The sequence below is a fragment of the Peromyscus eremicus genome, chromosome 2 (genome assembly GCF_949786415.1).
Source record: "Peromyscus eremicus chromosome 2, PerEre_H2_v1, whole genome shotgun sequence".
NCBI lineage: Eukaryota > Metazoa > Chordata > Mammalia > Rodentia > Cricetidae > Peromyscus > Peromyscus eremicus.
In genome coordinates this window covers 64,979,009-64,993,700 of record NC_081417.1, presented here as the reverse complement: position 1 = coordinate 64,993,700, position 14,692 = coordinate 64,979,009, and the positions used below count along the sequence as shown (strand labels likewise).

The following is a 14,692-nucleotide window of genomic DNA, read 5'->3' as shown; positions in this document are numbered from 1 at the left end:
TTTAAAAAAGCCTTTTGCTTGATAACTGTCATGGTGGGCATGTGCAGCACTCCTCTCTCTGGAAAGAGAATGAAACTTTGACCCAAATCATACACCAGCCAGCTTTATCCTAGAGCTCTGCATGGCATGATATGTAAACCACATTTTACAACCATGGGTTGCTTCTTTAAAATGGTGAGATCTACTGAAAAGATGTGGGTCTGGGCTGTACTTTCATCCTGGAGATGGCGCCTATATCTGGTAACTTTTTTCTTTCTTGGATAGCACCTAGCTGTGTAGCCTAGGTTGGCCTCCAATTTAGAATCCCTCTTGCTTTAGGCTTAAGGGTACGGGATTACAGGTATGTACAACCATGTCTAGATTCCAGTGACCTTATCCACGTCCCACGAGTCTTCAAATTTCATTCTTCCATTAACTGACTTCCTTTGTTCCCATACCACAATTTTGTATTTACCTATTCCCAACACCTGATTTTGCATTGTTTATCCTTTAAAATAATTTTATTATTTTATGTGTACTCCTGGTGCCCTCCGAGGGGAGAAGAGGGTATCAGATCCCAAGACTGGAGTTACAGATGGCCGTAAGTCCACGTGTGGGTGCTGGGAATGGATTCTGCCTCATCTTCAAGAGCAGCAAGTGCTCTTAACTACCCCGAGAGAGAACTCTCTAAGCCCAGCATCATGCCAAGAGATTCCAGTTTCTTACCTCTGGCCCAAACTCCTTCAACTGACATCATTCTATACAGTCCTGACTCAAACCTGATCACCTCAGCAGGAAGCAGTACAGCACCAGGGCGAGTGTGGACAATTTACACTAAGGTTCATTGGGAACAGAGAGTTCTCTCCAAAAGTAACAGCTGCTCCAACTATAGACACAACAGTTGCATACTTAACCACGAGTAAGATAAAAATTTTAGAATCAAAATTACAAAAATTGTCATATTTTATTGATCTCACACCAGTTCATTCTGTCAGAGAGCTTGTGTTTGGACAACAAGGACATTTAACAAAATTTATAATTATTAAATTATGTGCACATGTGCATTCCTGTGTGTGAGTATTGTGCATGTGAGTGCCGATGGAGGCCAGAGGTGCTGGGTCCCCTGGAGCTGCCTAACCTGGGCTGGGAACCAAATCTGGTCTTCTGGAAGAGCAATATGTACTTTGAACTGCTGAGCCATCTCTCCAGCTCTAGACAAAGGCCCTTCTGATTCCAGATTATGGTGGATTTTAGACTAGAGTGACTTCTTGTAACAGCAAACACATTTACTCACTGTTTCAGGCGTTTTCTTTTTCTTATTCTAACATTAGGCTTTCACGAGTAAAAAAGGCTCATGAGTACAAAAGATTCTGAATAGCTTTGTGGTATTGAAAAAGATCCATGAAAACAAATTAAGTTGGGTAATATTTATCTCGATTTCTTGAACTATAGCAGTGAAATGGTAAAAACAGTCCCACTGTGATTATGCTAAAGTTTGAGGATGCCTCTTATGTGTCTCAGGAATCTGTCTTGCACACCCACACTGCAGATCCTGTACGGGAATTCTGCTATTACCTCTCCTCTGTCTCCTCCAGGTTTCAATAGTGACATTTTCATTTTCACAGCCAGCCTTTGATGTTCTGTCCAGAGAAAGATTCCAACAGCTTCTGAAGCAAACAAAGCTGGATTTGGATTTTCATTGATTTTCCAGTGTTTTTTTTTAAAAAAAAAAGAATGCTAAAAAGGTGGTGATTTGTTTTATTAGTAATAATCTCTCTTCTAATGCGCTTTTAAGTCCTCAAACATTGTAGATGAATTATATCTTTAGAGCTTGTAATTTTCAAAGCATTTAAAAAAGGTTTTCTTAAAAAGACAGTTTTCCTACCTCACGTACAATTGCTATAGGAGCTGAAACTCAAGTTTGCCCTCCTACCTAATAAATAGCCTGCGAACATAGAACAGAGTTCTCTGTGGCCTCCGCTCAGCAACTCTAGATATGGCCGAAATTAAGCAATCAAAACCCAAAGCCTCCCTTTATTTAACAGATAATAGAATGCTGCCACAATGGTCTAACGGGAAAACCAGGTCAGAAACCACCTCACAGCTTTGTTTTTTTCTTCCTTTGCTTAATAAGAAATAAATTATCATTGCTGTCCTCTTCCGTGTGTTTCCTCTTCTTCAGCTTGCTGCGCTTGCTCTCTCTGAGAAGCCGCTCTTCTCTCAGCCTGTAGTAATGGGATGAATGGTGACGGGACCTGGATGGCTTTTGGTTTGCAGCACTGCCCGAGGAGTGAGCTTTCGAGCCCCTAGGGAAGTCTTCATCCACATCACCACGCCGCCGGTGAGCCCACCTGTGCTTCTCCCCTTCTCTATCCCTGGCCATTTCCTTGCGGGTTTCTTCATTTTCTCGAGGCCACCTGCTGCTTTTCCTGGAGGAATGGCCTTTTCTCATATCATGGTGGCCCCTCTTCCCTGTCTCTTCCATGTGTGGTCTTTTGAACTGCCTTGGAAAATCTCCATTTTTCTGGATTTCTGGAAGACATGAAAGTATTTTGCCTCTTTAGTCCATGCAGAGTTCTTGTATTCTTAGAAGACATTTAGAAATGTGACCAATACGGTGTTTTTAAGAGCCCTTACAATTCTACTGCTAAACTGGGGAAATATTCTCCAGCCCTTTAGCATTTATGTTCTTTAATCTAGTGAACATATGTTTCTAAGGTTAAACAAAGAAGACTAGAGCAGCAGGCTCGGTCATTATCTCAGCCCAGGGGTAAAAAGCCACGTCTGACTGCTTCTAATTCCTCCAGTGATGAAGGGGCAGCCTGAGAGGATAAGGTGAAGCAAGATCTAGAGAACAGCCTTTGGACAGTCTCATGTGACATTACCCCCTGAGGACAAGCCTGGTCACCCCACTGTGAGTGGGTGCCACACTGCCCAAGACATTATTCCTGCAGAGCAAAGGCTGCTGGGCGGGGTGCGATCTGTGTGCACGTGCGATCTGTGTGCACGTGCTCCTGTGCACACACACACTTTGGAGCTCTCAGCGCCAAATGACGCCACACCGTGTTAGGACTTGACATATTTATTATGAGCATCGGGTGGAAATGCTTGTGACAGCAGAGAGTGGTAGCCGAGGCTAAAATGAAATGTGAAAACTAACAGAACCTTGGACTATTACAGAAGTGGTCAGTAAAAATGTCTAGCTTAAAAGTTGAAGCACAAAACAAGAAGTTCCCACGATCACAGCAAGCCTCAAAACGGCTATGTACTTGAGTTGTCAAAGCTAACTAAAAAGAAAAAAAAAGATTTTTCGGAGTATAATTTGTAAATGCTCACTGTAGAAACCCTGAAAAAAATCCCATAAATTATGAAGAAAATACGTCCAGTCACACATGCTTCAATTGAGAGCTGACACTGTCATGCCTTTTTGGGGCACTCTTTCTAGTTTAGTGACTGAGTGACTCTCAATAGGCTGTCAATTTCTCTACAGTTGACACCAGTTTCATGGTGAGTGTGTAAGCCATCAGGTAGGAAGTAGCTCGTTTTGAAAAGGGACTGAACTTAAGAGAGTCTAAAGCCAAAAGGGGAAAAGTTACAAATGCTGAGTCAGAAAAGAATTCAGAGAACAGCTTGAAAAACACACAACTGTTTTATCACACAACAGGAAAGGTAACTTGGGAACACATTTTGCCCACAGCAAGGAAGAACAAAGGCAGAGAAAATGGACTGAAACAAGATTTAAAATGTTATTCTTTATTATTCTAGGTTAATTCTGTGTAGGTGTGCATGTCTGCATGTGGCCCTGTGCACATGAGGGCAGGTGCCCATGGAGGCCACAGGTGTTAGATCTCCTGGAGCTGAAGTCACAGACGGCTGTGAGTCACCACCATGTGGGTGTTGGGACTCCAACTCAGGTCCTCTGAAAGAGTAGTCAGTGCTCTTAATCACTGAGGTAAAGGGAAGCACAGAGGTGGCTGTGGGCCTGGAACCCTGCCACAATGGTCAACTGTAAGAACAGCCTTTGCAGGGGAAGCCCCAGAAGTCCCCAGAAACCTTTTTGTTCCGTGAAAAATGTTAGACAGACAAAGGGGAAATAATTATTCAAGTAGAAAAATTCCCAAGGAATCTTTAACTCTTTGCATAGACAGGTAAAATATTCCTAGGAAATTTCTGAAATGCTCTGAGAAAAATATTGTGACTAGATTACAACATAGGATTTTTGAAGTAGAGTTTGGTTTCTGGAGCTAAAGAAAGTTTTAGTTTTTATAATTAATAAAAAATGTTTTTGGTGCTAACCAATGACCTCCAAAATAGGCAAAGACAGTATATAAAAAAGTACAAATTTGGGAGCCACTGCGAAACTGATCTAACCAGAAGTTTAATGACGAACCTTTGACTTTCCGCTTTATTCTCCGATCTCTCTGCTGGATCTCGTATTTGTCATCATAGTAGTAGATGAACGGAGATGTTGGAAACGTCTGGTTAAACATTCGTCTTTCTGTACACTCCTACAATTGTATTTGAAAGAATGACATCACATGGTTGCAATGCTCAACAAACCTTTCCATGAGCTTTTGGGCTCCACTGATTAGAGCTGAGTCCCACATCACTAGCACCACATACAATGGCTGCTGGAGTAGTCTTTTGGACCACCCAACCCAAGAGCCCTATTATGCATCTATGCTATTCCTTCAGGCCTGGATTTCTCCCCTTCTTGACTAAGGAACTCTTTTCTTTTTTGTACTCTCTGCTAAGCTCCTTCCCCAGTTTGAGTGAACAGCACTGAGGGATGGGTGCCAACTCCATTTGTCTTGTCCTCTGGAGTTCACTGGCATTATGTGAATTATCTGTCCTTCCTTGTCTGTTTCCTCCAGCAGCCTTCCCATCAAATGCTCCTTCCTTTTCTTCTTCGTAGCCTCAAGATGTGGCTGTAATCTGTTAGCTCTTTGTTCTTTCTCTAGACACATTGGCCAGCTTATCTGAACTCAACATTCACTAGTTACTAGGGCAGTGAATCTTTTTACCTAAGCATTTCTTATGGGTGCATGGCATATTCTTTGTTCCCTCTGCCCTGTTCCCTCTTCCGCCTGCTCCTCCCCTCTACTGCCTCCCATCTGTACCCCTTGTCCCTGGGCTAAGGGGTCTAATGTGAGGCGGGTGGTGGGCTGTATCTACTTGGAAAATGTTCCTGGGTAATTCTGAGAAGCCTCTTTTCTTTGCTCCCTCAACCAAGTTGAGATCATCTTTTCACTTGTTTCCCATGTCTACTGCCCACTCCATCTCTATCTTTAACTATTCCTCTATATACTAGGTGATGCCAATGGATGCAGCATGAGAAGTGGAACATCTCTCTTTCAGAAAGGCTGTACTTTGGGACTTTCTCCCCTGTCTGCTTCTATCATCTTTCCTGAAGTTTGTTTACAAATGCTAGCATTTCTTAGCTAAGTATTCAAGAAAATCAGAATGCCTTCAACAGTATGTGAAATACCCACACAGAATTTAGCTGACTCACCATATAAATCAATAAATGAATCAACTTACGGTTACACTGAAGTCCTAGTAATCTTGAGACACTGAGTCAGTACCCACGCCAACATACCATTTTATTTCTCCCAGCCCCTCACCTTTTCACATCCTCCTGGAACAGCCTCTTTTTCTCAGTGCCTACTGCTGTCCCTGCCTCTCTAGCTAGAATGAATGGAATTAGGGAAGGGCAATGTGAAGTGATTCAATAACACCGTCTGAGGGCTGAATCTCTGAAACTGACAGGGAGGGGCTTGGACATCTTTCCCACTGGGGTAGCCTGCTCTTTGGATATTGTTCTGTCTAGACGGATGTAACTACACAGAGCTATATCGTATCACAAATGTTTTCCAAAGCGACATGTAAATTATATTTTGATTATCCACATCACTGGTCTCCTCCATTAACACAGATAATTGATAGCTGGCTATATAATTGATCTTCTGTTCTGGATTAGCCACACCAATGATCTTCTTCATTAGTGCTGGATAATCTAGAGTTCCTTCAACTATGGCCGCCAAATTTGTTTTACTGTAAATTGAAATTTGTCTCAGTCTAGATTTTGGGGATAAATTCCAAATGCTCTTGATATTCCCATCTACATTAGCAGCAGTGACTAGTAAACAGGAAGCATCCAACTGTAACTGTTTTTCTTTAATTGATCAAACATAAATGCTAAAAGTATACTCTTTTGCTTTAAAGAGATAAGCAAGCACATAAATTAAACACCTGTGTAATGTGTGTGGCAGTGGATGCCTAACATGAGTCTGTTTCCTAAAAGCTGGTGTGCACAGGGCAAGAGAAGATCTAAGGATGGTAATTCCCTAAAAGAATCTTCTCTAGTTAGGTTTTCAATCTGAATTCTACAGTAGTGAAGTCAAGTATACTGTAGGATCCTGCTACCTATTAGTGGGTTTGATCACATTAGAAATAGCATCTGAGTATCAGTGCTGTACAACTTTTTTGCTCTGGAGATAAAGATTGAATGCCAGAGGGGGGAAAAAAGAGTAGTTAAATCATCTGGTTATCATGAACAGAGTAAAAATGACCACTGAGCGTCTAAGCTTCATCCCAGCTTCATATTCTACCTGTCACCCACCCTGGTTCCTGAACATGGAAGATAAACTCAACTGTTCACAGGCTCTGCATAGCACATTTTCTTCTCCTAGCCCTTCTGTCACTTGGAATTTGTGGTACTCCCAAGGTCTGGACTAGAAAGGTGCCCTAGCTGGAGTTAAGAAAGGTAGTCTGCAATACTACCCGCTCTACTACTTGTCTCTCTACCTCGCCTTTGAGGAGTCCTGAGTCTCTGCAGGTTTTCTTCCTCCCGACACAGGGCCTGGCTGACTTGCATACTTTGGGTTCTAGGCTGTCAGGAGCCTACGTGGGGAATGGGAATCTCTGCACAAGGATTTCTACTTCTTGTGCCACTGTTTTTCCTCTTTGACTTCATGGTTTCCACAACGTATGGGTGCGAAGCCTATTCCTACTGGGTCTTAGCTCCGGGATGAGCTGCTACTGTTTCATGTTTGAGGGGCAACTGGCTAGAGGACACTCACACCTTACAGTAGGCGGCTGCTTCTGCTCTCAAACTGTACCACACAGTTCGTCTTTTCAGTTTGGACTGGCACAGTATCGGCCAGGAGGGAATTTAGGCACTTGGGGAGTAGGTGTGTGAGTCAATGCTGTAACCTGTCTTTCTACTACTGAATGTCAGAGGTTGCATGACAAAGACTTAACTGAATGTGGTATCAGGGAAAGCTGAAGAACTAAGCCGAAAACCCAATAAACAGTCTAGTAACAGTCAATATAAGGTGGGAGAACTCTTGGTCAGACTAACCTTGTGAGCTAAATTTGTTTTCAGTATATTTAAAAGAACTACAGTAATACGCTCGACAGTTATTCTTGGTAGAAATGGGAGGAGTAAATTAGTGGAAAATACATCAAATCTTACCACTGAAGGTTAGCTTATAAATAGTAAATGTTCCGAGTTTTATTCATTTTGAGCTCATTTTTCAGCAACCACTCCCTGACAATATGCCTTATGTCCAAATGCCACTCAAACTTACATGTCCATAATGGCCTTTCTGTGCACAGTTGTAGCAATACACTAATGCTGACTGTCCAGAAGGGGTCTTTGGTTTTTTAGGTGGTCCAGGTTTGGTCTGCAACATAAATATTTGTGAGAGTTTAATACATGTTAGGGAAAAAGCCCAAACCTCAACCTTTCTAAAAGAGCTCTTAGGTAAGAGAACCCTTAGTGATCCTACTTTTTAGAGTTTAGTGGGCTCATGCTGGAGCCTAGGAAACAAAAACATGTAAGGGGTAGACAGAGGCTCATGAAAGCCACAGAGAAGGGAGGCTTCAAGGCTCAGGAGACATAGGAGGACAGAAGCCCAGGCCTTAAACAAGTTTCAAGGAAGGTCTGACCTACACTGCCAAGTACAACAGAAGCCTAGCAACATCGGGACAGAGACACTGCCATCACAAGTCAACCATTCACAGGAGGCTTACTGTGAGAACGTGGGAGGGCAGAGAGTAGGGTAAGAGTGAAGGGAAGCATGGAGAAAAAAGTGTGTTACACAGCTAATTTATTAAATTCTACATGTGTTTTCTGCATTTTCAGCACGCACATTGTATTTCACAATAAGAAATGTTAAGAAATTGAATATAAATTGAATAAAGGGAGGAAGTGTATATTATTATTTTGAGATGCATGAGCAAGAAAGGACAGGATAAAAGGGGGAGTATTTAGGAGGAAGAATTAGTTGGTGGAGTTTTAAATGGGAGCAACTTGATCACGTAGGCTAGCTGGGATGCAGAAAGAAGGACAGAGCAAACCCCTAGAAGGTGGTAGACTTCACCAAGGGGAGGAAAATGGAATCTTATTTGCTCCCCTTCTGCAGGCTTGAAGAGGTACAGATGAGCACTTTGGTAATGTATTTCTCATGCTTATTGGACTTCTATAACAAAGAGTGCTAGTCTGCCTACTACCATTTTTACCTGATGTTGCAATCAGGCGGTTTGGGTTGCAGGGGTAGGGGAAGTTTTTGATATAGAAAAATAATGTATAGGTAATAAAATCTTTAAAAACCTAACTTTAGCTCTTATGTCTTAAAAAGGGAAGCTGGGTTGCTAGTTAGTCTTCAGTGCTGTGATCAAGCAACTAACAGACAAGGGAGGACAGCTGTATCATTGTAGGGAGAGTGTGCAGAGCAACTCACAGCATGGCAGACAGGAAGCAGAACAGTAATGGCAGATGCCAGGGCAAGACAAAACCTCCAAGGACACACCCCTTCTAACCTTAACTGATTTTCTCCAAATATACAAACAGCCCCACCAACCTCCCAATAGTCTATTCAAATTCTGACTCTATTAATGAATTAAACCATTCTTTAGGTCAGAGCCAAAGATCTACCCCTCAGACACCAAGAGGTGTGCCTTACTAAGTTCCTAATTGCTATTAATCCAATCAAGCTAACAAGTCATCATCAAATTTGAGGAAAACAATACCCCAACAGTCTTTTTTGCTGAAAATGATCATGGTACACAAAATGGGATTTATAGCCTCAGCTATTACCAGTTAGGATATAAGAAAAACACAACTATTCTAAAAACTATTAAATAGATTTTAACAGGGATGTACATAGGCAGGCAAGTGTCACTGCAGTGGTTTAGACTTTTCTTTTAGGTAGTAGAGCACCAGGGAGTTAGTAAATTATTACACAGCAATATTTTTCCTTATCTCAAAAAAAAATGGCTGTTGTTTTGATATGAAATAAAATTGTAGCTGTGATTATACAGAGAGAAAACAAAACCCAAAGAGATATGGTAATTTTTTTAAAAGGAAAAAGTTATTAAAAGCTATTCATGGTTTGGGCATGGTGGCACACACCTGTAATCCCAGTACTCAGGAGGTAGAGGCAGGAAGATCAGGAATTCAAGGCCAGCTTCAGTTACACAGCAAGCTCCAGGCTATATGAGGCCCATCTCAAAAAACCAGAAAGAAGAAGAAAAAAGTTAATGACATGTTATGACCCAAGATGAAGCCTATGAAATACATCAGACTTAGCAGTTAGGAAATTGTAGGTAACTAGAAACTGTTGAAAGCAATTTCATTTGAGTGGGTGGGGCAGAAGAGAGACTGTAATGGCTTTGTCCTAAGTACAAACAGTGAAAGAAACCTGACTGTGAATGGAAGGGAGGGGAGCAAGTAGAATACAACCCAAGTCCAAGAATGGTTCCATCAGTCATGCCTGTCAGAGTCCTGAGCACATGGCATAAGTATCATACATTTTCAGCAATTCATTACAAATATTAACTGCAGAATCCATGTCAGATATCATCCTAAGGTCTGGTATTAAATATTAGAGAGTGATAAGAAGTATGGATTAAGACAGTGAATGAGTCACTGCTGATGACCAATTTGCTGGTGGGGACCCCAATTTGGAAAAAATCAAGCATCTGAATGTGCTGACTGACTCTATTCTTGGCTAAGTTTCAAGGCAAGGACAAGCCTGCCATCTTAGAGGATTTAAAAAAAAAAACAAAAAACAAAAAAAACAAAAACAAAAACCTGTACCTTGAAGTAGAGCAGGTGTGGAAGAGGAGGTTCTAGAAGGTGAGGAGGGGTCATCTAAAACCAAAGGTGGAAATGCTCTGTCTGTATTTTAAGTGGCATGGAAAGCCAGCAAAGGACTGGATGCTAATAGTAGGTAGGCAGGTACTCAGCAACCAGCTGGCAACTTAGCAGGGTGTGTAGCTGATGATAAATGGAACAACCGACCTCCAGAATAAGAAATGCTCTCTTCGTCTGGCTATTTGTCCCTGTGCTTTATCCAACCTTGGTCTCAACAATTCTCGCTCATATAAACCCTCCTCATTCTCGCTAATTGGACTCCCAGAGATCCACCCGGGGCCTAGCCGTGGATCTCCGCATCCAGATCCCTCAGTAGTTGGATGAGGTTTCTAGCACCACAATTAGGGTGTTTGGCCATCCCATCACCAGAGTAGGTCAGTTCGGGCTGTCTCTCGACCATTGCCAGCAGTCTGTTGTGGGGGTATCTTTGTGGATTTCTGTGGGCCTCTCTAGCACTTTGCTTCTTCCTATTCTCATGTGGTCTTCATTTACCATGGTCTCCTATTCCTTGACTGAGGGGTCTCCAACTGGATCAGGCCTTCTGAATGGGTGAGACAGTTGATTGGCCTGATCTGTTTGGGAGGCATCCAGGCAGTAGGACCGGGACCTGTCCTCAGTGCATGAGTCGGCTGTTTGAAACCTGGGGCCTATGCAGGATTGCTTGGCTCGGCCTGGGAGGAGGGGACTGGACCTACCTGGACTGAGTCTACCAGGTTGATCTCAGTCTGCGGGGAAGGCTTTGCCCTGGAGGAGATGGGAATGGGGGGATGGGCTGGGGGGAAGGTGAGGGGGGCCGGAGGGGGGAGAACAAGGGAATCCGTGGCTGATATGTAGAGCTGAGCTGAATTGTATTGCAAAATAAAAATAAAAAAATTTTAAAAAACCCCAAATATATATATAAAAAAAAGAAATGCTCTCTTAAAAGGTACATCTCTGCTGACAAGTGGCTCTCTTGTTTCTGTAGATATATAATACATTCTGTCACTAAGGTAGATGGGCTTTACAGGGTGTATCCGTTTCTTACTCCACCTGTACAATCGTTGGATGATTAATAGAGCCTCATAATTGGTCTTGAAGTTCCTGTCTCTGTAACCTATTTTCAATACAAGGTCATCTTTCTGGCTTGTGACTCAGAATGTGCCACTTCTCAATCTAAACTGTAACAATTTCTCTTCTCACTCAGTAAAGACCAAGACTCTTACAGTGGGTCACATTTTCCCTCCCTGTAACCTCGCTGCATGCCTCATGTGTGTCTCATCACCTCACTGGCCTCTTCAGTGTGCTCTGAACACTCTATACAAACTTCCTTCCATCGAGAGTTTAGCACCATTGTTCCACACCAGCTACAAGGTAGTCATTATCCTGGTAAGGCCTCCAAGTGATGCTCCCTATACCCCTTTCCTTTGAAAAACAAAACAAAAAATTACTCCCCTCAAAATATGTCACATCTTACATACTAAGTAGTTTATTTGTCTATTCAATCCAACCCTATCCACCAGGCAAGGAGGAAGTTGCTCACTGTTGGATTTCACCTCCTGGAAGAGGGTTAGGCGTATGGTGCAAGTTCAGTAAACATAATGAATGAATGAATGATGAGTTAATACATACGTAGAGCACATGACTTACAGAAAAACCTTATGAATTTTAGGTATTGTTAATAAAAATTAGACACTTTGGGAAACTTAATTTTTATATCTCCAAGGGCAAACCTATAAAATCATGCCATGATATGCTAAAAAGCTTGGATAATTAATAATAGTTTCTTTGGTATACTTCATGTTGACAATATGGTACAAACTTGGAAAATTAGGAGGAAATCAGTGATGTACAGAGAAGAGGAACTCAGCCTTCCAGTACCAGAAATAAAGACGTACTTCTTAATCAAGATTTTAAAGCATGTTTCATATTGACGATTGCTATTTTATTTAGAGAATAATATCAAATACAGCCTCAATGTTCATTTATGCCTCTGGATAGAGCAAAACATTTGATGTTCATTCAACTGAATAATGTCACTAGTTAAAAACTTCCATTATTACTAATAAAAATAGCAGCAGTATTTATATTGTTATGAAATTCTACACTGTTTCACAATAATTAATTAGTAAACGACTTGACAAACACTATCTACATGCTCTCATTTTAATAACTAGCATGTACTAGGACTTAATAGGAATAAAATCAGCCTAGATCTTACCTAATTAGAGCACACTTCTGTATTAGAATACAGTAGTGAAAACTCAATAATGACTTCCACTGGACAAGTCTTTATACTAAGATTAAATAAAAAATCTTTAAGCTATTTCAAGAGTTGGAAATATAAAATTCTGACTCAATACTTAGGCCTTAGAACATGTCCTCCCCTCTTCTCCCCATATGGATTTAGCCATGGCTGTCCTGAAACTCACTATGTAGACCAGGCTAGCCTCACAGAGATCTGCCTGCCTCTGCCTTCTAAGTGCTGGGATTAAAGGTGTAAAGTGGTGTACATCACCACTCCTGGTGCATTTCTTTATTTTAAATTAACAGTAAAAGTCCAATTTAAAGCGGAGTATGTCAGCTGATTAGCTCTAGATTCAGGGTTCTATCATTTGGGCCTGTACTATTGACAAAGAGTTATGTGACGGAGTGAACATAGTTCTGTTAAGGCTTTCTGAAAGTAAAAAAAAAAAAAAAAAAAAAAGTTTCTAAAGACTTTGACCCAATGGATATCAAATAAACTATTTATGAAAGCAGGCTTTTTTTTTTTTTTGGTGACAAACATTTAAATAATCTATATTTGTAGGGTGATATCTTGGAGATTACTTTACTATCAATATATAGAAGTAATAACCTGGTAGATAGCATTACCTATGAAAGGTCCATCCCATCTGCTATTCTTGCTGAAAGCTTTTCATGCACCAGTAAACTCAGTAAATATCAGAAGATAAAGCATAAGCCGACCACGCCATGGATTCACTCCTAATGTCTCCTCCAAGTGCAGCCTGATGCACCGATTACAAATGATTTTCTTCTAATGTCACTTTACATAACCCTTTTTTCTGCATGAATAGTTAGTGTGGAATGAATGAATGAATGCCATTAAAACAGTTAATCATTATCTGGGACACTGGCCTTACTCCCTTCACTACTAAGAATCTCCATGACAAAGGCCAAGAGATCAAAATGCTAGAGCTGCCTCAGTGTCCTATTTCTAACAGTAATTTTTTATGCAAATAAACCTGCTGGGCATCTCCCTCTGTGACCTTGGGCTGCCCTTATCTAAACTGACTTTGATCCAATGAGAGCTTACATCTAGTTGAAGCTCATTACTATACAGGATATGCAATCAATTTCACTAATTAAAGGGAATTTTCTACTCTTGTGACTGAAAAAAATGGATTTATTTTTATAATCATACATATGCTCAAAGACAAGACCATATGTTTTTATTTATCAAGACAGTCTTCATATGAACATACTTTAAAAAGCATATTAAATGGCTGGGGTAAATATATGTATAATCAAATACAACACCAAGGAAAGTCGAGATTAGCTCAAATCTTTCTAAATATGTTGCATTTGCATGTGTATCTCTTAAATTGATGTAATTTTTACATTTGAGAACAACCTTATTCATTCCAACTATTTATAAATAATTTTATTTTTTCAACAAACTAATATTACAACCCCTTCCTTAATACTGATATTTTAAAAACCTAACCCCCAAATGAAATAGGCTTTCTCAATAAAATGTTATCCCATCCAAAGGGACACTCATTCAAAGTCCATTAGCTGGAGTGATCCTCTGGCATCTATTTGACATTGGAGCAGAAAAAGTTTCAATTTTAAATATACTTCTTTCCTGGTAGTGATGCTGACTTTTCTTAGCTACCCAGTAATGAGCAGAGGTCTGTTCTCTGTTTTATTTAGTTTATAGCGAGTAAGCAGGGAAGAAGAGGTGTGGGCCCTTTCCTCTGACCCAGTAGCTAGATCATCAGGATCCAGACAAGGATGAGCATCACTGTCATCATCATCTGGGGCACAGAGGGATGGACGGGGAACTTGAAAAGTTGGGCAGGGATGTTTCCCCCTGGAAACCAGGGTTGATTTGTGACGAAGCACCATCTGGGAGGGACCCTGTGTACTGGCAGTACGCAGGCTAACACTTCCTGCTGTCGGTGTCTCTGGCGGCAGATCCTCCACCTGTGACCTCAACTCCAGGCCTGTGTCCATCATGGCTTTGGACAAGGCCTTCTCCTGGTCCATGTTTTTGTAAATATTTACAGCATTACTTTTCTTTGAGGATATTGGGAAAAATCTTTGCCCCAGCTAAGACAGTGTTTTTTTTTTAATGAAAGTTTTAATTTTTTTCTTACTGAGAAAAATAACTATTGCATCCCAGGAAACATTACTATTAATTTTTCAATACCCTTAAAAAGTATTGAAAGTACTATATATAGTAATGCATATTTTTTTTAAAGTGTTAAAACTATGTCATATATCCAACAGACTCCCAATTCATTGGGTAATTCCTTAATTAGGCAGATTTTTGAAACATGTATTATGTAC

At 40.9% G+C, this 14,692-nt stretch overlaps 1 protein-coding gene across 3 annotated transcripts in view; it reads right to left on the bottom strand.

Moving 5' to 3' along the window:
• Positions 1–1,720: 1,720 nt before the first annotated feature.
• Zcchc7 (zinc finger CCHC-type containing 7) overlaps positions 1,721–14,692 on the bottom strand; it is a 190,816-nt gene continuing 177,844 nt past the window's right edge. For all 3 annotated transcript variants that reach the window (XM_059254261.1, XM_059254263.1, XM_059254262.1), the window contains exons 7-9: positions 7,572–7,667; positions 4,370–4,487; positions 1,721–2,511 (exon numbers count right to left, since the gene is read on the bottom strand). In XM_059254261.1, coding sequence (XP_059110244.1) covers positions 2,078–2,511; positions 4,370–4,487; positions 7,572–7,667 — 648 coding nt within the window. In that variant the 3' untranslated portion in view covers positions 1,721–2,077. The remainder of the gene's footprint in view (positions 2,512–4,369; positions 4,488–7,571; positions 7,668–14,692) is intronic.